General features: G+C 35.4%; 1 protein-coding gene across 1 annotated transcript; it reads left to right on the top strand.

The window, feature by feature from the left end:
* Positions 1–22,239: 22,239 nt before the first annotated feature.
* On the top strand, positions 22,240–25,824 carry LOC145661678 (uncharacterized). Its single transcript, XM_081727004.1, has 2 exons — positions 22,240–22,291; positions 25,355–25,824. The coding sequence occupies exons 1-2, from the start codon at positions 22,240–22,242 to the stop codon at positions 25,822–25,824; spliced, it is 522 nt and encodes a 173-aa protein (XP_081583130.1).
* Positions 25,825–26,231: the final 407 nt, after the last annotated feature.

Below are 26,231 nucleotides of genomic sequence, written 5' to 3'. Positions count from 1 at the left end.
GAAGGAGTCATGACGTACTCTTCTCAAAAGCGATTTTTCTCATCAGCATTTTGCCTATTGCAATACCTTCATTTTGCTGCCTAAGTGAGAGACTATTATACGTGTCCGTACAGTTTTGTTGGTCTGTAAAACTCGGTTTGACAGGTATTTCTGTCTTCAAGTTGTTTGAATAGAAAAAAGGATCAGCTTCTTTACTAGAGTGGTAGGAGAACTCAAGTCAAGGAAAGAAGCAATAATAATTATGGGATTTGCATATGATGATGACACATTCCCTAACTTGACGACGTTTAGTCAGCTCAAACTCTTCGGGATTTCGTGAAATAGTTAAGTTTAAACTTAAAGACATAAGTGTACAAAGTAGCCCATAAATGTACAGAGTAGCCCATAATTATGTATATGATATTTCAAAAACTGCGATAAAGAAACTATCTACATAACTTGAACATAAATTTGCACATACACACATTACTCTCATACCTTTCCTTACAAGAATTTTAACCTGTATTCTCCATGGCATGGTCCACCAATGCACCATCCAATCGATACATGCCTAGAGACAAATAGCAACATCGTCACAAGCAGCTTGACAGATCCGTACTAGTATCCTGTGGAAAACTTCTGTGATAACGTCTCACAGCTTGGCCAATTTTTTTTATGTGATATTGACACATTTGTCCTTTAAAACACTTCATAAGAAAAAGTCAGGTATTGCCAAAACGGGAGATCGAGCTCGCCACGTCGACCGATGCAGCTGTTCAAGAATGTTTCGTTCAGCTACTCTCGCACTGGTATGACATAGAGAGGGTTCTATGTCCAGTGACCGTAATAGCAACTCTCAGACTACACACTGTTGTCATATCAAAACTTTTAGTCCAGAATTACAAATACTACAGTCAGTCATATGTCACTTACATTAAGGACCACCCTGTATATATACATATATTGTCGTTTACGCGTATACAACAATATAGGCATATATTAAATAAGAGTGGAGGTTATTACTGTAGATTATATCGCACTGTTATTTGAAATCTACAGTACGTACTTAAATTCTCAATTTACAAGTGAATGCAACAGATTTTCCAAAATTCATTTCAACTTATATTGTACACCCGAGTCTAAGCTAACTACACATATTTTGTTATTTGGAGTTTGCCTATTAATTATTTTTACGGTTTACAACTATTTGTTATTATCCTGCATTCTTTTCAGGTTTTAGAAATCTTCGATGTCACTAACTACGGTTAAATCATCTTAATCTTGACGATTACTTTGAAATTCAACATAAAGAAGAGCAAGATGTAACTCTTCCCTCTCAAGAAAGTAAGTTTTTTCTTTATATTTGCTTGATTGTAGAGATTCCTTCTAGTCCCGTTAAATGTCAAGATTTGATTTGGATTACAAGAGGTACAATTTTGCGTATGTTTTCGAAATTATATTCTCAAGGATCTAAGTGCTATATAAATATATTTCTATTAACAATTTGATAATTTGTCATGTTTACTTCTAACCAAAGGGCCATCTCACATGTCTTTCATAAAATGTGGTCTCGGTTTCAATTTCTGAAATGCATAGAATTCTGGTGTTGACCCACCATTGTGAAGCAGTTGAGGTCATTGGATTAAGAGGTAACGAACTCCATCCTATACAGAAGTACACAATGACCAAGGGATGCGCACAGCTAACCATACACCAACTAAAATCCGACCATTGTATCGGAATTTGGCGTTTCTGCCAGCATCGAGGCTATATGAGACGTGGACCTACAACTTCACTTGGGATCAGAACTCCATGAGCTCCCGCCGGGAATCCCCAGATCTCCCGCGCCGAAGACGCATATGCTAACCATATAGCCATGAGGGATCTCAGTCACATTATTAACATTACTGATTATACATAGTATGCCTATAGGAGTTTGCAAATAATTTAGACAATTATCAAGAAAGACAGGAAACACTTAAGAAAAAGAGTGCATACAATACAAAAAGTGTTAAATATTTGATTGCTACGAACGGAATGTCGGTTTTTATGTTAGATTACATACTCTCTGTGATCTAACCAATGAATTATCCAGACTGAAATACTCAATCAATTATATGGAAATGTGTTGAAGAGGGTCGCTTGAAGTAAATCATAGATAAAACACAATTGCAAGTGCTTATCCATTCAGAGTTTAAACATTCTATCCATCTAGCCGCGGAGAAACATCAACAGTGAATTTTCGTGCCGGTGACTCAGCAATGAAAAATTAGCTCTACGCCAGCCACCAACGAGATGTTCTGATGAGTTCCTCAGCAATATCGTGAAAGTGGGCTCTCGGAAAAGTATTAGTGCCAGTGTAGACGAATTCGACATACTCCCTACCACTGTCATTCGTCAGCTTCCAGCAATCGGTAAGGTGAAAAGGTTGGACTCATGGGTGCCATATGAGGATCATCATCTGGAGGTGTGCAGTACTCTGAGTGTACTGAATAACTGGGGAGGTTTCCTGCATCGAATTGTTGATTGGATGAAAAATGAATCTGCTACGACAATCATACAAAGTAAGAGGGGTTGGATCATGACCAACGTCCAAACTGACTTCTTCAAACGCAGATTTTGTTGCTGGAATGACATATGTGATAAGTATGATCCATCATGTCTTTCTCTGCTGGAATGACGGTCTATAGTAAGCTGTATATGTTTTTCTCTATCGAGAAGAGACCATCATTTCAGAATGTTACAGCGAACTCCATGAAATGCATCCGCAAGCATCCAGCAATGGATGACAGACATATCCTCTTGTTTCACAAAAATGAACTTCCATATGCCACTCGAAGGACGGTGCAGACTCTCCATAAGTTGCAGTGTGAAGCCATTCCTCACCAACCATATTCTACTGACGTTTCTCCGACCAACTACCACCTCTTCCGGCATCTCGATCACTTCTTGGCAGGGAACATTTCTTGATCACCGACAGTGCAACGTGCATTGCACACTCCAGGCTTGTTTCATCATGAATGTGTTGCTGTAGCTGAAAATAGCTGTAACAAGGTATAATTTCTTCATCGTTGAAAGTTACACATTATTCGAATGTTTTTTTCGCACCAACCCACTACAAATATGTATATGTATGTAAGTATGTATATGTCTCTTATGACATCTAGCAAGAATGAAGTATTTACATGGTGTGTTGTTTCCATATTTAAGTGGTTAAATATGATTTATAACATTGCAAAGGACTAGCCTTGTTCGAAATTTATTGGTTAATCGTAAAATAGGTTTCCATGTCTTAACAGATTTATGGTTTAAGCTATGGATAAACTAAAGAAATATTATGCATCTTTTCGTTTTAGTCAGTAATTAATTTCGCTTTATATTTTAAGTTCTAGTTTCTTTTATATAATTGTAAGGGTAGTATCTTGGTCGTATAGTGCTCTTTTCTGATTGGAAGCGTAGCACTTCATGTGTGTGCACGTTGATGACATTATGAGAGTGAATTCTCACATTTTCTTCTACTTTCTCACCATCTCTTTCCGAACTTATTCACTTGCATCTATCAACAAAACATTTTTATTCCATTTTCTTTCTGAAATACAGCTCATTTCATGGAAAACATCTTGGGGAATCATTACATTTCGGTATCCAATCAAATGATTGGTGTCAACTAATCAATGATTCACATTCGTCTACAAGTATCTACAATGTTTGCTGGCTATCGCAACTGGCATCCTCCATTATCTAGTGTATATACTGTAACCTAGGTCTTCTTCTAGCATTCTTTCCCTGTTGGTCTAGCAACTTTTTAATTAGTCCATCATGGTGTAAGATATTATCACTCCAGAACTCTACTTTTTTCACAACACTTTTAACAGGAAAGGTCTTTTCTCGTCCATTCTTCTTAGTATTTCTTGGTTTGATGGTATGGCCATCTTTGGAATTTTCAAAACACTTTTCTACCATTATATTTCAAAGGCAGTTATGCGTTTCTTATTCGTTTCGCCAGGCATCCAGTTCTCGCTTCTAGACAAAGGTAGTTAGCAAGCGCTTGCGAATCCTCGTATCAATATTATAGGAATAAGTATATTAGGTTTGCTGTTGAAGGTGGCATTAACTTGGTTTATTCGATAGCACTCCCTCCTTAAATCTTCCATCCAGTGTTATCTTACAACCAAGGTACGTGAAAGTAGATACATAGCGCAGCTTTCATCTCTTGCTCAGCTTTAGCTAACTCTTCCTCTTCTGAATCCGAATTGATCATATGTAAGGATAGATTCTACTTTTTCTTCGATTTTCCGTAAAACGATTGCCTGAATTACTGAGATCGGAGTTCTATATGTTAAAATTAGATGGCTGACTTTTTTCTTTTGCGTAACATACTTCCTAAAGCCATCCACCCCTTTCAGCAGTCGAAACAGCTATTTACATATTTGAGAAAGTGAGGAATTGATAAATTTTGCTGAACGTTACCAACATTAGGAGCAGAGATATTTTTTTTACTACTGTTTCCTTTGAATAAACCACGTAGTACAGAGTCACTTCAGTCAGAAATAAGTTTCCTTTGTATAATACATTGATTCAGTGCTGAATTAAGATATATCACAGAAAAGATGAAGATTATTTCTGAGCTGACGCTCTTTCCGATTTTCTCTCTTTTTATCCTTTGGTTTAATATACTTTTGTGTTTAATATACTTTTGTACACTCATGTCCAAAATGATTGTCGCATATCTATAACTGTCTTATTGTGTGAATACAATTTGATAATGATTTTGCAGGTACTTTTAATCCTGATATTATGTTTATAATTGGGAAATGTATACTTGTGGTAAATTTCATAGGAAAAGAATTATAAATACGAAAATTAGAATGAATAAAACAAAATGTTGATAAATGGATAAGAAAGACTTAGTTTCATTTTATTGTTCTTATTTACTGCACTTTTGACATGAAATTTGCCACATACATGTCTTCGCCGATTATATACATACTAACATTATAAGAAATACCGGGCGAATTCTCTATCAAATTATATTCCTACAACAACATCCTGTATTTATAGACATGCGACAATAATTTTGGACATGAGTGTACATTGCATGTAAGTCAATGTGTTAACTAATATTACTGAATACTTCCTAGCATACTTTTGTGTACTGTGGTAGAAGTCATGAGTTCAATTTCATCATCATAATCATAATTTCTCATCATATTCTCTGCCATCATCTTCCTATAATCTTTGCTCTAAAGGTTATAAACGTCAAACGAAGAATTCAAAAAGATAAATAGATTCATAATACTGAATTGCTACTGCCTCTGACTTTTGAAATAGGTCCCGTTGCTCCTATATTTGGGAAGTCTTCCCGTGAAAAGTCTGAATTCATCACCTCAATACGTGATTCATTTTCTGAATTTTTAGTTTTTAACTAAACTAAATGCTTAAAAAAATTATATATTCTTCAAACTTTAAAACAAATGTCAAAGCAAAAGAGTTAGACCTATTAGAGAGTACGAAAGAGGTCGAGGAATGGCAAAGAGAATAATCTTTAAACTCGAATTTTTATTTATTTATTTATTTATTTATTTATTCTACATATTCATTACAAAGTTAAACATGTTTTGGGTGTGGTTACTTAACGATTCTTCCAAAATTGATCTGGCCTACTTAAAACTGCTCTTTGTATTACAATGTTTGGGTTGTTTAAACATATCAGTATTTCATCATTTATGTTACTAAGTATGTAATAATCATAGGGAGAAAAGTCTAGTGACTCTAGTGGATTGTCAGTACATTGAAACTACAAATGATTTAGTATATCTAGTCATTTACTATCCTAATATGAAAAAGATTAGTTTAGTAAAAAAAAAAAAATAAATAAACTTATCTTTCACCCTCACTTTTCTTTCAACAAGTTTTAGTTTCCTCCAGTACGTTTCAACTACTACATCTGCATTGATTCTTTGATCCTTCTGATGATAGTTTGTAAGCAGTTAATCTATTTGCACTAAATCTCCTTCTTTTCAATTTTCAGATAACAAAGGGTATGCAGAATTGATTTTATGGTATGTAGCTTTAATTAAATGGGGTGGTTGGATCAATGGGTGGGTGGGGATAGTGTACCATCAATCTTCAGACACTTCAAAGGGTCAAAGGTGAAGATTGATGGTGGCTGGATTGACAGACAAGGGAACAGGCAGTGGAAGGAGGGCGTTTGGGCCGCTGGGCAGACGGTCGGATGTAGTTACGACTTTTTTTTTTAATCTGCGCATTACATATTGATCTTTTTTTTTCTTGGGTGGCATCGGATTGGGTGCGTGGGATGTCTTACAGAGTCAATGCCAGTCAAGTCTAGAGATATCCCAATTAAGAGGCAGAAAGGTTTTACTCTGAACACACACACATCTATACGTAGACATATACACGTACGACACCACTTCCATGCACGCATACACAACTACCTACGTAAAAATATATTAAATTACGCACACACAGAGAGACATATATATATATATATATATATATATATATATAGATAGATAGATAGATAGATAGATAGATAGACACATACACATTTTGGCGTGGGAGATCCGGATCCGATTCTCGGCGGGAGCTCAAGTAGTTTAGATCTAATGTTAAACTGTAGTCCACGTCTCACATAGTCTCGTTGCTCAAAGGGACGCTTAACTCAAAAAATAATTAAAAAAAAGAATCCAACACACACACACACACACACAGTTGACACTGCGATAGAAACGTCCATTATGTCACTTGTAGACAACTACATTCACTGATAAAAGTCCAAATTGTTAGAAGATACTTGTTAACTGATTTCTAAGGACTTCCAAATAAAATACCCTGATTTTTTTCTAAGAGTGTACCTTACATTTATTGCCAACAATTGTCGAACATAAATATCATTTCAATCGTATCTACAAATAGTTAATATTACGAAGAAAATCTACTTTATTATCTCCGCATTTATTTTTCCACTCGACTTCTAACATTCCTAAAACGGTACAACGACATCAACCAATTTACACAACAGTCAGAAATTGTGTAAATTATTCTTCATTTCCACCCACCAAATCCCACAAATTATGATTTTATTTGTAACCCATTTTGACCCTAATTTGAACTTTGGAAACATAGTGACAACCGTAATTCTACTCGTCACCAAACTGGCTGTGTTATTCCTATATTTTTAATGTTCAATTCTCTCCCTTTTTTATGATATATTTTATTATACCTATAATTATTTTCTTCACTCTTTTTTTCTCTAGAACTTTCACCCCTAAAGAATTTGCTACTTGGTGTTGTCTTCTATTGTTTAACTTTCTTCGAAAATTGCTCTTCTATAATTTATTTCCCAGTTCTTATTATTCTCACTTTTCTTTCCCGAACTTCATTCATTCCGAATGTTTTATTCGTTTCCTTTACTCCAACATTCACCATAATTCAGTAGTCGTATTGGAAATAAAGTACTGAAGATATGATTAAATGCATAAATATATCTTTCATATGCTTCAACATTATAGAGCTTATTTTTAAATGTTTATAGCTACTATGATTTGTTTTTCTTTTTCTTTTTTTCTTACTAATATACTGTACCGATCATACCGCCCCAAGTCGATCAATGCCTCAATCATCTCATGTATCATAATTTTGACTTCAAATGTTTCTATACCTCTACTTGTGTACTACGCATATTGACATTCCTTTCATGAACAAACGTTTGTGTTATATACATATAGAAGCATTTTATTGTTCTCATTTTTTCTTTTCTTTCTTTCTTTAAATGACTGATACTATATGAAATGTGGGGCTCTAGGTTAACAAAGAATCGGAATCACATGATCTCCCACCGATAACAGAACCGGAGTCTCTTGTACTAAACACACAAAAATGTTATTCATACAGAGACGCGTTTTCTATAGTTTATTTATTATATTTTTTTTAGTTTAACATCCCATAATCATGCACCGAGGCTAAGGGAGATGGTGATGATGAGACGGATGATAACGTTGGAATTGCAAAAATGACTGAAAACGGAAACAACCCGAGAAATCCATGCGCACGGTGTGTATCTACCACAACACTTATATGGCAGGATTTGGAATTGAACTAGGTACCCCTGCACATGAGGTGAGCGTTCTACCACTGAGCCACACGGATCTTTTTTTAAACATGCATTTACACAAATACATTACACTGATACTTCCAACTACGCGCACTCTAGCTCTTTAGATCGCAAGTAAGAGGGAATACCCAATCTATCCAGAATTGCAACACAATATGTACGCGTTTTATAGTTATGGAACGCACGTCACTAGCCGAGTCGTGTTATCTCTGTGTGGGGCTGGAATTGTTTATTTTTGGTGCTGCTTTGTATGTGTTCCTGCTTATAGCGTCCAGTAATTATTAAGATGTATAATTACGGGGAGTGAAGCGAGTGATTGAAATTTTACTTTTTGTTGGAGAAAACTGGAGCTGAGCTTTGTTATCCAGTAAGCAGAATTCTTTGAATAAATCACAAGTTTGCAAGTGTTTCCCGGTTCAACTGAAAATTTCCCACAAATTTAGCTCTTTCTGTGCCTGTATGAGCATCAGGACCCAACTGTAACTGACTCCCGTCCTATTCCAAAATCTTATAGAATTCGCTGTCAGGTACTCCATGCCAAATTTGTTCAGTAGTCTTTTGACTATCTACTTAATAGCCTATAGAATTTTTTTCAATGTCTTTTTATTTCAGGATTACTAGGTAGTGGCAGATACGACAAAAACTTCCGACCCTTATTCATTGTGTATTCAGCGTAGCTCCCCTTGGGCTGTCAAATATTTCTCTCAACGGATCTTAAATTATTGGGAGCAGCGTTGTAACGCCTTTTCCGGGATTACGGGCAGGTTGTCCGTCGCATCTTCTCTTGACAGTGACATACAGCCTTCTTTTAATCTCTTGTCCCACTTATACGGGGTTGACATATTTTATGATTCGCTGCCATCTTGCTCGGTCCCAAACATAATGTACTATTAACCTCTTTTCTCCCAAGTAGGTAATCACATAGTTTGTCCATCTTTTTCGTCTTCCTCTTCCTCTTTTGCCATCAACTTCTATCTTTCCAATACTCTTGCAAAATAATTACCATTTTTCTCATAACATGACCATACTACTTTAATCTTCTCTCACACTTCCTTTGACACGTTATTCAATTTAACTTTCTCTTATATTCTTTCGCCTCTGATCCAATCTGGTAACATCATACATCCATCTAAGCATTTTAATTTTGTCCACGTCTAGTTTCCTCTCTTGTGTCTTCTTGATTTCCCAAGTTTGTACTCCGTACAACATGCAGATTTCATTACGGTTTTGTAGGCCCTTCCTTTTCATTTGACAGTTACTCTCTGATCACAAAGAAACCTAAGATTTGCCATTTTATCCATCCCACGTTAATTCTGTGCTCTATTTCCGCTTCTAAATTCCCATGCTTATTCACCATGAAACCTAAATACTTAAATGTATTTACTTCCTTTATGCTCTGTCCTTCCATCAGTACGGTATCTTCTCTAACTCCTACAAAGTTCATATATTAAGTTTTCTTCCTACTGATTTTTAATCCTGTTCCCCAAAGTCTCTCCACTTTCCTAGTTTCTTTTCTAACTCTTCTCTCTTGGTATTATACAAAACAATATCGTATACTACAAACGGCATACACTAATGTGGTGTGTCCTTAATACTTTTCACAGAGGTCATCCGTAACTAGATTGAATATGTATGGGCTAAAGGAAGATTCTTGATATAATTCGACTGACAGGTATCCAGTCCGTGTAGATTACGCTGCCCTTGATCCTTGTTCTAGCTTCTTCATATATATCAAGGGCGAGGCGATAATTTTTTTCCTGGTACGCTACTTCTCATGAGTCTTCGGATCTTTTTGACATGTTACTTTGTCATAAGCTTTCTCCAGGTCGATAAACACTACATATATATCTGTTTCTTCTTTTCTTGATATTTTCCCATTATTTATCTAATTGCAAAAATGGCATCTGTTGTTCCCCGACCTGGCATGAATTCCGAAATTCGAATTATTCCTCCTCTATTAATGTCTCCTTGCGAAACTGTCTCTCAATGATTTTTTCCAAAATCTTCCTTGTATGGGACATTAGCTCTATAATTATTGCTATCTTGAATATCATCCTTCTTAAAATTAGTATTATTATATTATCTCTTCATTCTTTGGATATTCTTTCTTTGGCAAATAATTCTTGAATCAGATTTAACAATAGATCTATTTCTTCTTCGCTGTAGCATTTCCATACTTCCAAAGGTATTTCATCCGGCCCAGTTGTTTTGCCTATTTTTCATTATGCTACCGTTAATATTCTATTACTTCTTTCTTTATGTTGTCTGTAACTCCTTGCTTTGATACACCGTTCTCCATGATTTCTCTCTAACGTTTCTTCATTTAACAGCTTTCTATAGTAGTTTTCCAAACATCTTTTGGTTTTATGCTCTTCATATAGTACTTCTCCTTTTTCGTATTTTATTTGCATCATATTCAGAGGAATATTTTATTGTTTGTCCCATGCTCTGATTATCCTAAAAGTTTTCTTTTATTTTTGTATTTTTTAAAAATCTCTTTCGAGTGTTGCCTTCTGTAGGAGAGAAAATTTATTTAGCTCTTCCTTGTTCCAATTTTATATGTAACTAACTGCTTTGTATTCGTATAGAAGAACGAGTTACATATAGCATAATCAGATGCCACTGCAGAATTTAATATTCTTTCCAATTCTCTATTATTTTCTCTGACATTCCAACCTTTCTGGAACCTTGAATATATAACTCCTACTCTATTACCAATATGTACGTTCAGGCATCCACTCAGAATTCTCTTTCTTCCGTTGATATACTAATTAGTTTTCTTTCCAAATCATCCGAGAGAATGTCCTTTTCTTTCTCTTCGCATCCTACTTGCGGGAGTTAAACATTTCTTCAAGATACAATTTGACATCTATTGTTCTATCACTCCTCCTGTTTACACTAACTACATATCGACTTAATTCACTACTCAAGACGATTTGTATTTCATTTCTACCTTGTTGATTTGTTTCACTATACGGTAGTTTATATCCACTTCCTAACTTCTTCGCTTTATTTTCTCTCCACTTTATTTTTGAACACAGTGGTTCTATTCTTCTTCTTGCCATTAAATCTACTTCTTCTTTCCTTTTTCAGTAATTGACCCCACATTCAAAGTTCCGAATCATATCTGGACTAGCTTCTTTAATAGAGATCGCTCATTACTCGGTATCTTTCGCTCATTTCTCACAACAAGCAGACGAGGCCATTGCGCGTCGCTTACGGGAGACGCCTTAGCATTTTCCGAAGCAAGATTAAAGTATGCTATAATATTTTTTTTCAGCCGGAAGCCTTTCCTGACACTAATCCTCGCTATTTATTCGGACTTTGGACCGGCATTATTGTGTGCTGGCTTGCACCTCCAATGGTTGACTTGAGCATACTCCGTAAATTCTTTCCATTCGACGATGAATTTCACTTAATACACCTTCCGCTGTCTAAAAGCACACAACATCCTGCTGCTCTTCTGTCGACGTCACTTTAAATATGAAATGACGACAAGGCTACTGCTCGGTTTCTTATTTCTTGCTAAACACGTAACGCATTTAGCGATTAAAACGGGAGAATCGTTTTCCTAACACCAATAACCACTTGTCTGGTTTGATCCAATTTTTCTAAATACCATAGATTTTTATGCAATATCTTCTGCCTTATTGTTTATTAACTGCTTCTTATATATTTGTTAACGAAAAAAAATCAGATAGTTTTTAAAGAAACCGTGTATTCAACTGACATATTGCCATTTTTGAAAGGGGAAAAGCATCCTAATCGTGTTATTTACAGAAGTTATTTACTTTTCTTAAGTGCTTACTGACAAATAACTGTAATCTCGGCCGTAAATTTTTACCAACAAAAACTATTTCAGACATCCCCTTATTCCTTGTGGTCATACATCACAATAATCACAGGACACCAAGAGTAGGAAGACACCCAATGCAGCACTAAGCAGGAACCACTTGCAGGCTGACACCACTCCTGACATTGGCTAGGGAATCACAAGCTAACAATGTCTAGTGGCACATTCTGTAACTACAAAACGTATCCATACTGTGTTGTAATTCCGGTTATTTTTGTGTACCCTCTCCTATCATGATAGTTATATGAACAATTACACTTACACGACACATACCTTACCTGGCTCTCCATATGTTATGTATATTTCTACATAGCTTATGGCATTTTTATCAGCACCCTAACACTTAGTCTGATGCCTACATTTTCATCTTACCCGATGTCCTATGGCCCAGATGTCTCTCCTGAAGTTTTCGTGCTCCTTTGTCTGTCTTCCCCCACCCAGCCATTCTTTCAGCCACCCCATTGAAGCTGGTGGCAGAAAACTGTTTTAAAGTTGGCCTAATAAAAAGGAATACTGGAAATAATAATAAGAAGAAGAAGAATAAGAAGAAGAAGCAGAAGAATGGAGGAATACTGACAAAAGTAATGGAAGGAAGAAAAGGATCAATGCCGAAGACAGAAAATACCCATCTATGAAGAAGATGAGTCATGCTGGAAGAGATTCATAATTTAATGTCCAAGTTAAATGGTATCCAAAGAGAGGGAAGAATATCAGTTGCTGTTGAATGGAAAGCTGTTTCGTCAATAGAATGAACAAAGTCAAACTTTGGAGCTTACAAACATCACCTATGCTGAAATATATATATACTTACATTTTACAAATAAATGTCTTTGCCTTTAATTCAATAGGTTTCTTTTAATTTCGTCAGTATGTATGTTATTCAGTGATATTGAATACCAGTCTATTGATCTCTTATAGTCTATTGATTTCGGGGGGGGGGGGATTTTGTATTTGTTTTCCTTGTAATGGACAGGAATTTTAGCAGTTTGACTTTATTGTTTCTTGAAATTTACTTGAATGTTTCTTTTTGAACATTACGTTTTGCAATTTAAGATTTAAATAATTAATTATCAAATTTGATTTGAGTAATATTTCAATGCAAATTCAATTTGAAAGAGCACATGGATCTTTCACTAGACTTGAAGAAGAAATCGTAAAATTACATCCACTAAAACTTCTGAAACAAACTTAAAAAGTAATTTCCCGAATAAGAACCAGAAAATCAATAGGCTAAAAACCAAGGATGACGAAGGTGTTTACCGTGGTTAACAACTTCCTATTCAATGGCTTTTACAAGGAACGAAGAATGGAATTTAACTGTGATCGGTCACTTACATAAGTTTTAACAATAACGCTCATTCACGAATTAATTTCTTAAGAATAGTAATAATAATAAAACATACAGTTTCCATCAGCACTACCTAAGTTTATTGTCGTACCTCTTCAAAGAGAAGAAAAAAAGACTATTATTTTTGTGTCTTAAATAACAATATAACCAACCATTGTAAGAAAAATTAATGCTAATTTTAGTGGCTTAAAATTAAAAATTCAAACACTGTAAAAATAATGAATTAAATTTAAAATTAATGTCAAAATGTGAAATTTAATGTAGAATTTAGTGCATAATATTATATACAGGGGAAAATGAATCGATTGTTATGAAGAGTTAGGAATTTCAAACAAAACTCGTAACAAAAATAAAATGAAAGTTCAAAAAATTATGAAACAATTTTATCAATTGCTACAGATAGAAATAGCTCTTCCTGTTGATCTACTGGCCAGTGCGCATGCCTTTGATGTTCGGGGTCCCGATTACGATTCCCGATTGGAAAGAATTTAAAGAAATGAAATCTTTGAGTTTCACATCCCACGGCTATGCCGGTCAGGCTAAAGGAGACGGTGATGATGAGTGATTAATGAAATGGTGGAATGAAGAAAGTGGGAGGAAACGGGAGAACCCCGAGAAAACCCACGCACATGGTGTTTGTCCACCACAAAGTTCACTTGGCGGGGGCTGGGATCGAACCTGAGACTCCAAGCACCAGAGGTGAACGCTCTACCATTGAGCCACCACCGCGGCCCTGGAAAGAATTAAAATTTGAACGAATTACGTTGGTTCGAATTTCATCTCCAACTGTAGACCCGCGTCTCAGAGCTGAGAAACATCAATGCCAAACGTCAACAACAGTAACAGCAGATATTGATAAAACGCATTAAAAGATAATAAAAGTGATATGTGTATGTAATGCGAGTTCGATATTAGAAGGGTACTTATATAATAATGTTTTCCTTTTATAAAGTTCGCGAGAGAAGGTCTCGTGACGATTCAGTCGAGTGTATAAAGTTAGTCATACCGAACATAGATAATTAATATTAATAAATATAAATAAACAGATACAAAACTATTGAGCTGAGATAATTAATGCATGTTACTTTTAATTGTAATTGTTCAGATCCCATTCGAATTTTGCTTTTAAAAAGTGCATATTTTTAAAGGCATAAACATAATTCATCTTTTACCTATAGAAATTCTTTACAACAGGAAGTAACTTATACTTTTCGTACACCAGAAAGTATTTCAGTATATTTTCCGGAAATATCCTACTGTTAATAAAACAATACTTGAATAAGAATTACTATTTTTCAATGTCTGTGCAGGCTAAGTTCCCGCTTCTATTTAATTCGTCCAATTCTAAAGGAAAACTTTTAATTCAGTATTTAATCAGATTGGTGTATGGTATACGTGTTAGTTAATTGCATGCTTAAAATGCACCTATTGAAAATAATTTTGTTTATTGAATTTCTTTACAGAAAATATCTTTAAAAACAAGAAGAGTATTTTCTATAATATGTTTTTTTTTAGCAGAAATTGGAAAATTCTTATCAAATCTCTTATAAGACAACAAAAAATATTACCAAATTAATATGTGAAACAAGCTATTAAACTTTTCCTTTATAAGTATAACCATTTTTCGAAAAAAAAGTAAAAATTTGACATTTTTGAATTAAAATTTTCAGAAAGATGAATTCTGCATAAAATGTTTTACATAAAGTTACTCGTTCAAAGAATTATATGATGAACATGACCGAAGATTTCAAAGAATTTGAAATTTTCTCTTATCTATAATTATCCCGATGTTTCGTTTAAAATTTTTCCGAAAAATCGTTATGCACATGATTTACCTCATATAACATAAAACATTCTAAACCGTTTTTAGTAATAAACAACATGACATTAGGGAAAGAAGGAGAAGTATTTTCAAAACCGTAAAATTTTCATAGGTGATTTTAATATTTGACAGTGAGCTTTATGTATCAGGCAGAAATTATGGTAAACTTTTAAAGTATTATGTACGTATTTATAAGATGTTTATCAAGTTTTACGCATAATCTTTAATGAAAAGTATGAAAACTGATAATAAGATCCAGAATAGTGCGGACTCAATACGAGTGTCACTACAAAAGTTTTGAGATACACATTTTTGTCGCACAGTATTTGAATTCCAACAATTTCGTTCAGTAGTGGTATCCAGAGCGAAGAAGGGAAGCAAGTTTCAACTCGCCTCACTTATCGGCGTGGCCATATCGCCTTCACTTGTTTGTTGATGTGAGCATTATTCGGCTGTTTAGAATGAAGCTTGAAACTGAACATTTTTGGGCAATGATTCTTTACGATTTCAAAAGTGGTTTGATCGAGACACAAACCCTTGACCGTTTGCAGGGGGCATTTGAGGACCTGGCTCCTTCCCGTGCTACAATTTTTCGGTGGTTTGGTGAATTTAGAAGAGGCCGGACATCGCTGAAAGATGAAGAGAGAGCTGGACGTCGGCAACAGCTGTGTCAGATGAAAACATTGCCGCTGTGGAACAAATGATTCGAGAAAATTCTCGAACAACTTTCAAGGACATTGAATCTACAGTGAACATTGGATCGCCAGCAGTAACAAAAATTCTTCATGAACTCTCTCTTCAAAAATTCTATATCATATATCATACTCTTCAAAAATTCTTCAAAAATCCTCGGCTCAGGAAGGTTTCATCTCGTTGGGTGCCTCAAACTTTGACTGAACAGCAGAAGCGCATGCGTGTGGAATGGTGTGAAGAAATGCTTGCAAGATTTGATGGAGGCAATTCTCAACGTGTCTCTGACATTGTTACTGGTGATGAGACTTGGATCTATTTGACCCTGAAAATAAACGCCAGTCTACAGTTTGGATCTTTCCAGACGAAAATCCACCCACGAAAGTGAAGTGACAACGAAGTTTGGGGAAGAAGATGATCGCAACTTTCTTCTCCAAATCTGGTCATATTGCAACTGTTCCACTTGAAGAACAAAGGACTGTTACTGTTCAGTTGTACATTACTGTTTGCCTAATAAAAGTGTTCCAGAAGCTTCGGGAACGGCGTCCAAGAACTGGATTGCGTGGAATCCTGCTTGATCATGACAACGCGTCCGCACACACGGTCAATATCACAATTCAGTTTTTAGAATTTACGTAGGTCAAACTTATGACTCATCCGCCGTATAGCCCTGACCTGGCCCCGTGTGATATTTTATGTTCCCCAGGATCAAAGATCGCATGCGTGGGAAAAGATTTTGCAGTCCTGAAGAAGCTGTAGTGGCTTACGAGAATGAACTTTCAACACTTGAAGAAAAAGACTGGCAATACTGCTTCCAAAAATGGTTTTCGAGGATTCAAAAGTATGTACAGTGTAATGGTGAATACTTGGAGAAAATGTAAGTGTTAAATTGATTTTAAATATGTAAGTTATTTCACATCTCAAAACTTTCGTAGTGATCCTCGTATACACCATTGTATAAAAATCCAACAATTGTTGCGAAAGTTATCACTGCTTTAAAAGAAATCGAACATATTGGAGAGAGCTAAATTCTGCCTCTAATTCTTGACTGATATTTAGTATCACTTCTGGTTTTAATGGAAATTTAAGATTGAAAATGAAACGTATTCTTGAGACATTTAAGAAGTTTCAGAAAACAGTTTCTATCTTTCACCGTTTTCACTTCATATCAATCAACATTCAGTGGTATATTTCTGTCTGTTTTAGGGGGCAGATTGGAGTAGAGATTAAATATATTTTGGGAATGCACAGAAATAATAATTTACAGACCACAGAATAAAAAGCTTCTTGCTATCTCTTACAAATTTTGTTTATTGCGATCAATGTTAAAAGAGGAAATGATTGTGTTACGTAAGGTTGGAACAAGGATTAAGTGATAAAATGGTACCTATTGTTAGAAAGCTAAATAATTCCAAAGAACCGCTTCTCGCTATCTGTTAGCGTAATTTTGTTCTATGTAGATCAATATTGAAACTGTAAGTTGTAGGGTCAAGATGCCGAATATCGGATGGTTTCCCAATTTCGGATACTTAGAAATATTTCGTGTAAGGTGCTGCAGCCTAGCGGCCGTTGTCGTAACAGCACACCAATCGGTGGGCTATTAGGCGCCTGAGTTACGATATCTGTCGCAACATGTTTATTTATGTGGTGAAATGCTTTGTGATTTTGACCTTGTGAAATATTTCTAATACTGCAGTTGATTGCATTATCTCGTCCATAAAGGTAACCTAATCATATTCATACTATAATTATAATGTAGCCTAAGAAGAATAGTTTTAAATTACATGATGTTTTGGTGGTTTCGATTCTGTTTATGTGACGTATATAGTTGAAAGTTGACACACGAACTACGTTGCCAAATATCGGATAGTACAGAGGTTCTAAATATCGGATGTCAGATACAAGGGAACGGTATTGCTGATGTAATTCTTCGATTATTACAGTTACAGATGACAAAAATCGCTGAAGGGAAGGGAAGAAGTGGGATGCTGAGGCTATTCTCCAGGTTGTTGTTGCAACGCACATCCTATGAGCAAGCGTTCTTCCAAAAAAATCATAGATGAAACATCTTCTTCAGACGATTCATTAAGTTATCTTCTCTCAACCGATGCGGAAGATAGTGCGGATGACAAATATGTGTTTTTCACAGCCATATAAACTTGACAAAGGTGGTGAACGATGGATACAACGTATCCAATGTCTTAAATGGTCACACGAGCTATGTACAGGCACTAATCCAAAAACGTGGAAATCCTTTATGATTTTTGCCAGTAATTTAACTTCTTGGTAGATCCTATTACAGATGAGTAGAACAACGTTTAGTTACATTATTCGAAAGTAGCCTTTTTTGTTGAACAATGTTTAGTTAAAAGTAAATCTACATGTTGAAAATGTTTACAACTTTGTCAAACAATGTTTAGTAAAAATAGATTTACATATGTAGATATTTAGAAAGTAGTCTATTTTGTAGAACAAGGTTTAGTTAAGTCTACATGTTTCGTAACTTTACGTTTTCTATAGCCTATGTTTACACCATGTAATATAATAAATATAATGCACAGTCTTCTTCAATTGAGGTTTTCCTTAAATCCTTCTTATTTAATATCCGTCCGATATTAGGACCCCTTACTAGGGGAAAGTCGTCTGGTATCGGACAGCGGGTGGTATCGGACAATAGCAGTTTTCGTTATTTCCTGCTTAAGGCGGTACCTGTCAAGCATACATTTAGTTGATCGGAATGAATTAGCCAAACCCACACCATAATGGATTTGTCCGGTGAACGGTGTATCTCGTGCTTCAAGGTTTTTGTATTTTTGCGAGTAATCAGGTGCATGGAGATAGATTTGTGTGACTGGAACTTGTCACAAAGTAAATGTATTGATATATTATTACTATCACAGCATTTATTAGCGTATATATAGGGTAACTGTCCCAATTACTGACAGTATAAGAACAGTGTTTGACAAATTGCAAGTTTCTTCACCCTTTAAATGAGCCTGGCTTACTGATCTCTCGTAGAGGTACGAAGGCATCCTTCCTTTATGTATATAGACCATCATAAAAATAATAGACTAATAATTATTATTTTTTACAATATGTATACGAAAAGTTCATCATTGTACCAGTAATTGACACCAAGATTTGTGAGATTCACCAGTAATTGACACCTTGTGACCCAGTAATTGACATCTCCTAATATCTTATTCTAATGAACCATATATTTTTCTACCAACTTATCAAGCTGATTTATAAGTTTATACCTGGATAAACATGTTTATTTCTTTCGCTAATATAGCTATTATAGTAATATTTTGCACTGTCCATCGATTTTCTGTTTTCTTTGGAGAACTACTACTTAGAGGCAAATATTAACAGTGGTGTGGGACTAACAACACTGCAAAGGAAGAAAAGGTGGCAGCATTTGCTTGTACCTAGTCCCGCAGTCTTGTTGCCTGGGAAAAAAGACGACAGTGTCAATTACTGGTACACTGTCAATTATTGGGAGAGTTACCCTATATATATATATATATATATATATATATATATATATATATATATATATATATATATATATATATATATATATATAGTATAATTTAGGCGTATAGTTGCATTTGTGTTGTTACAAGCCGGTATTTAACCATTCATAAGTTGCAAGTGTTTCGGCTGGTATCGGACAAAATGGAATCGAGTGGTATCGCACAAAACACTGGTAAGTAAACTTGACGTTTTTTAATGGTTTCTGGTTTTTCAAGAAACCATGAGGAAAATAGGTGGCAATTTGGATGAACAAAATATGAAGTTTGCCATGGACTCAGTTAGTTATTTCCAAAGAAGCACGTTCGGCCAGTGATAGATACGGTGTTCCTTAGAGCACATTAGGAGATCGTGTCGAAAATCTGTCGGAAGGGAAGGAGACAACAGCTAAGCCTCGCTGCTCGGATAAGAAAGGCACATTTAGTAGAACGTGACCAAGAAGAAATACTATACAATCGTGTAAAGGCTTTGTATAATTAACCAGTCTAATGCCACTAAGAATAACAGAATTTTTAAAACTAGTTTACAAACTTGCTGAAAAATTAATATTATAATCTGCGGGGAGTCTTTTGATGATTGGATACAGCGCAATGTATGTAAGGATTTGGTCCATGAACAATGTGCAAATTTTAAAGGCAGACTGTTTTATCATTGTGATTTGTATTAGAATAAAAAATAACAACTCTTGATGAGACTAAGAATTTTAAGATCTATTTTTACTTTTATTTTAGGCTGCATTACTAACCGTAATAAAACTGTATTTTGTGTGTAAGAACCCCGTACGCAAACAGCTAATATTTGCAATTTGTTCTGTTATTAAATTACCTCAAAAGATCTATTCTCTGTAGCTTTATGTTTGTCCGATACCACCCTCCACTTTTTAAGAACGCTAATTTGTGTTACCTTTGATTTCTTTTTATAAAAATATATACTATTAGATTTTACCTGTCAAATCACCTTTAACGTCTTCTGTATAAAATACCAAGGTATCATTTTGTGCATTAAGTAATTTGATAGAGCTATTTTTCAGCTTGAAAAACTAAAAAAAGCTAAGGTGTCCGATACCAGACGACCTTCCCCTATACGATATTGAGCAACCTTTCTTCGAACTGAGAAAAATGCAACTTTGTACCAAAGTGTATGTATCTTTCCTTTAATATTTCTTTATTGCTTCGAAACTTTTAAATTATAATCTACAAAGATAACAGAATATTTAGAAGAGGTTACCTAGGTATATCAATGAAATATCTGTTGGTAAAGTTTTGATTCCTTTTTTTTTCCAAACAGTATTCGATATTCGGCACCTTTCCTATAGTAAATTCTAACCACTTCCGGTTTTAATAGAAAGTTAACAATGGAGATGTAATGTATTTTGGGGACGTTTAATTGATCCCTGAAAACGTATCTCTCTATTACCGATTTTCTTTAATCCTGAAGTTCTCTAATCACTTTAACCTAAATAAAATCGTTTAGAGTTCAACTCAATGAAAATTTGGCCACAATTGTTGCGTTTCTCTATTGGGCTATTGTTCCAATAGGACAGAGATCTTGCCTAAGTCATTAGAAACCCATGGTGTACCCTTTCAAGTGATATGAATGCTAATCAGGATCTTTCCATACAACGTGTATTTTCTCCTTAAAATTGAATAAGAAGAATTTAATGCTGCTAAATAATTGATAGAGAGTCTATATACCCTAAGTTTTTAAACGTCCTTATAAAACCAAGGAGCGAGAAAACTTGACCTAGCGATCAACTGAAACAGCTAGGCGAAAAAATGTTTTCAAATTTTTCATCTAAAAACTAGAATTACTTTATTTGAATATGAATCACTCAAGTTTTACACTGCTATTTTCTTGTGATCAAGTCTTTTCAAGAGTAGAAAAGTTGGCTAGTTACCATGATCACTTTTTGCTTATTGTAAAAGTTCATCCATCTTATAAATCAGCATTCAATTATTCCATGTTTACAGCGTTGTCAAATTCGTAATTCTTTACGGCATAAGAATTAGGAAATAAGGCGTGTTTTGCACTAAAGAAGTGCCATTGATTTCTTTAATCCCACCATAAAATATGTGTACTTCTTGAGCACTAAAAGATTGTTCTTGACCGTGATGCTGTAACAATATTTTACATGTGTATAAACCAATAAAATATCGCAGTTTATAAGATTTTTTTCTTTTAATAAAACTATAAAAACATACACATAAAAATGTCATTCTGCAATTATAGATTAAGATTCCAACCAAAGATTTTCAAGGAAGACGATACGGCATCTTCCTCTGCATTCATGGGTTTCCGAAGGGGAGGGCAGGATGGAGTCCGTGCCCCCCTGGCTCACGAAAATATGTACGTAATATAACAAACCACATATATTAAATACCAGACATAATATAGCAACCATGGAGATGCCCCCCTAGAAAACTTTCTTCAGACACCCCTTTCTGCATTCGATGTTGAATTTCTCCTCATGGATCATTGTATGAAAACTTCGTAAATAAACAAGCTCTGTATATTTCTGCAAACAAAATAAAGACAAATTAGTCAGTGTAAAAATTTCAAGATTGTCACCAAACACACCACTTAAATCAAAGAAAAATCACAAGGATATTCACTAGACACTACATTCATAACATGGGGAAGAAACTGGGCTCCCACCAGGCGCTTCTCCAGGTAGCGGCTAGAGGAACACCCATCAGATATGGTGGGTACTGGAAGAATCCGGGACGGACGAACTCAGCACTGCTCCCTTGCATTTAGTAGAGGGTTCTACAAAGACTAACGAAAGTAATTCTGACAGATAATCCTGGCTCTCCTGGTAGGGGGTTGGAGTAAGCTAAGAACCCGTTAGGAAGCGAACACATTGGCCTTGCAGCATGGATGGACGTTATGGATACCAAACTAGTCATGGCGAAGGACAAAAAATAGGTAAGCCAACACGAAATAAGGGCAAAGGATAAAAATATAGCGACGTGAAATGTAAAAACTATAATGAAGACTAGGAAAGATGCAGAAAGTATCAAAAGAAATATTAATATAATGTATATCAGAGAGTTACAGAAAATCAGGTGAAAGTAGGAAAGATAAAGAAATCTGAGTATGTGTTGTACAGTGGATCAGAGAAAAAGATAGGGCAATGAGGAATGGGTTTTATAGTACTGAAGGTCACCAGTGAACGAAAGAAGGGGCAAAATAATTATAAAAGGAAGATTCAGGATTATATCAATCATTATAGCTCATGCACAGACGGAGGGAAAAGATGAAGCAGAGAAATATAAGTTCTATGAGGAACTGGAAGGATGGGCTGGGTAAAGGAACTGAGTAAAATTCAGAAGTGCGACACTGTAGTAGTAATAGGGGTTTTTATGCTAAGACATGCAAAAAAAACTTTATGCAACATGTGACAGGAAGTATGCAAAGAAATCTACAGATAACATTTAAAAACTTTATAAAAGATACTCAGGTGTATCTTACTATACGACAAAAATTCAAAAATTTTAAACAATCTGAAGAAAGGAAAAACTCACTTTTGTTGATATTTTACTAATTACTATCAGTGGTGTTCTCAATTCTTGGTTAATAGTCTAGCGTAAGTGCTCTCTCTCCGGAGCATGAACAACCTCATAAGTACACCTCGCCACTTCAGTAGTGCGTAAGCAAAATGAAACAATTACTAACACATACTTGTACTAGGGATGAATATGATGTAATGAGCAAATTTTAACTGTTAATGAGCACTAGAAATATAAAAAAGGTAAATGGAATCGTGGATGTGGAGAGCGATGTACAGTGTGATGCAATAGTTCCAAGACGTATTTTCCCTCAAACAAATGAGAGAATGATAGTGGATCATGACCGCCATCTTGAAATCTGCCATATTGGATCGACATCAACTTTTTTACATACAAAAGGAGTCATGTGGGGTATCAAACAATAATAGACTTTTCTGAGCAATGTAATATACTAATTAGTTTATTCATGTCTAAAACGGTTTACAACTTACAGTGCTTAGAAATTTGACAAATTTGCTGTTTGTAGCAGATAATAGATGACAACGCTACCAAGGAACATACGAGATTCGTTTCGAAATTAATGACTCCTATTTCTGTGTTGACTTTGTATGTCCGTGCCAGATGTCGTTGGTGTACTGCTAATACTTGAACCTTTATTTTTTATTTGCAGCTGTCCAATTGTTCTGCGGTAGTTGGCGCCAGCATAGGAATGTACCAAAATGGAGCCTGATATGGGGATGCGTATAAAACAACGATTGTGATTGAATCCTTCACTGCTGAAGGAATTGCGCCGATTGAAATCCATCGACGTTTGGTAAAGATTTATGAAGACGATACAATAGACGTGAGCAATGTGAGGCGATGGATACGGCATTACCAAGGTGGTGAAAAGGGTGCTCATGACAAGCCACGGCCCGGTCTACCCTGCACAGCTGTCATCCCTCACAATGAAGAGCGTCTTGATCAACTCACCAGTGCTGATCACCGGATAACCACCAGAGAATTGTATACAAAGTTGAATGTGGCGAACATTTTCAAGACTCCGAAGTTGTTGTCAAAACTGTAAGGAAGTGGTTAGCCTCAGCTGGTTCCGATGTTTACAAGCGCGGCATGCAGGCTCTGGTTCATCGTTGGCAAAAGTACATAACGAATGGTGCGAACTATGTGGAAAAATGACAGTCTGTAGCTGAAATATTGCTCTATTCAGTTGTGCTGTTGTTATTTATGTATCTCCATTAGCTTCCATGAAAAATAGGAGGGATTACTTTCGGAACGATCCTACTACATTGTTACCTTATACATGGTATAATGTAACATGGCCCGGAAGTTTTGAGCAACCAGTATATACATGTAGGAATTTTATATTTATTGAACTTTTGAAAATATAATTAGTTGTTTACTAAATTTTCATGTAGATCGCAAATTTTCCGTAAACTCTATTGAAATAATGATTTTAAGTGTATTTAGACGAAAATATATAGTTATATATATATATATATATCTATATTGTATAATATTTATATATTTAGCCAAAATCTAGTATTATTTTAGAAAATAATGTCATATCCGGTCGATTTGAATCCTTTCCTGTGTGTTTTCATGGATATTTTTGGTTTAGGGATCATCAAAAGAAATCAAAATTTTTATTTCATAAATCTTCTTTAAAATTTTACATTTGTAAAGTCAGCCATAATAGCGTCATGATGCATCTCTTTGTTTAATCTAAATTGTCTGTGATTGGAGCATCTCCAACCTCTGCTGTCGTGAAGAGTTTCGGTCCTTTTGATCTTAGATCATCCTATCATTACGTCATTTTAAAGAATCCAATTGGGAATCTTCTCCCAGTTATCTTTGTTCTTTTCGTTAGTGGATCCGCTATGAGCAGACGTGCAGTGCGTCTTGTCTACAGAAAGTAACTGCAATTGATTTCAGTTCAGTTAGCTGTCAGTGGACCATTTTAGGAGTATGAAATTCTGAGGACTGCAGCGCAACAGGAAATAGTTTGACTTGCTCACAGTGCAGTGGTTCGAGAGAGCAAGCTGCTTGCGTCGGATTAGCACGTTGCCTTTTTCGTAAAGAAAGTATGGAGTCGTTCCAGCTTTGATTGTTTTACACGTCCCGGGAACTTGCCAGGAGGAAAGGGAATGAAGGAAATTTGGTAAAGTCGGCAACAGGAACATCAATAAACCTTGAGGTAGAGTTTTATGCCATGGAATTGACCAAGTAAGTGACTAATTTATGCATCAAAATCTCTATTTCGAACGAACTTAACCTGCTAAATTTCATCGTTCTGGATTGAAGATGTGTGTCTCTATTAGTGTTGTGATGCTTAACATGATGTTTTAAATTTCGCGTCGTTTTCTATAAGTTGTTTCGTATATAGATTCATGATGTGACTAGCACTGCTCGTTCAATGGGGGGAGGGGGTTTCTTTTCAGACCCACAGTTTAATAAAGTGGCCTTATTGATGTGTTGTTAGGTGCTGATGTTTTCCCATTATTGTTGCTCAGTGGGAGACACGTAGGTACGAATGGAGCTCCGTCTGCCATTGAAACGGTGTTAGGTTGGGTATTGTGTGGTCAGATTAACTTAACGAATACCACATCAAGTGTTCAGTCATATTTTGTTTCTGTTGATCTCAATAAAACATTGCAAAGATTCTGGGAAGTAGAAGAGTTGCCAACTGTACAACATTTATCCGTTGAAGAGCAAACATGTGAGCAGTATTTTGCTGAAACTTACAAACGTGATGTTGATGGCAAATATATTGTAAAATTGCCTTTTAAAGAAAATGTTGAGCCTCTTGGTGTATCACGGGACACAGCAGTAAAGCGATTATGCCAGATGGAATGTAAGTTACAGAAAGATCCTGATTTATGTAAACAATATTATGATTTCATGAAGGAGTACTTAGACTTAGGTCTCATGGAAAAATTAATCCTGATGTAGAACTTGATAAGCTTGTATCTGAATCTTATTATCTGTCGCATCATTGTGTCTTAAATGAAAGTAGTACCACTAAATTTCGGGTTGTATTTGATGGTAGTGCTAAAACTAGCAATGGAGTAGCTCTCAATGACAACTTAATGGTAGGTCCAAAATTACAAGATGACATTATCCCATTAATATTAAGGTTCAGAACTCATCCAATTGCATTGTGTGCTGATATAGCAAAAAAGTACAGACAAGTTAAGGTAGATCAAATTGATTCTGATTACCAGAGAATAGTGTGGAGAGAAACAGTTGACCAACCTATTATTGATTTTAGATTGTTAACTGTTACTTATGGAACCAGTTCAGCTCCATATCTGGCTGTAAAGTGTTTGCAACAGTTAGCTGTCGATGAAGGTCATTGT

Source organism: Thermobia domestica, chromosome 10, assembly GCF_964235325.1.
Source record: "Thermobia domestica chromosome 10, izTheDome1.hap1.1, whole genome shotgun sequence".
NCBI classification, from domain to species: domain Eukaryota; kingdom Metazoa; phylum Arthropoda; class Insecta; order Zygentoma; family Lepismatidae; genus Thermobia; species Thermobia domestica.
This window is presented reverse-complemented; position numbering and strand designations above follow the sequence as displayed.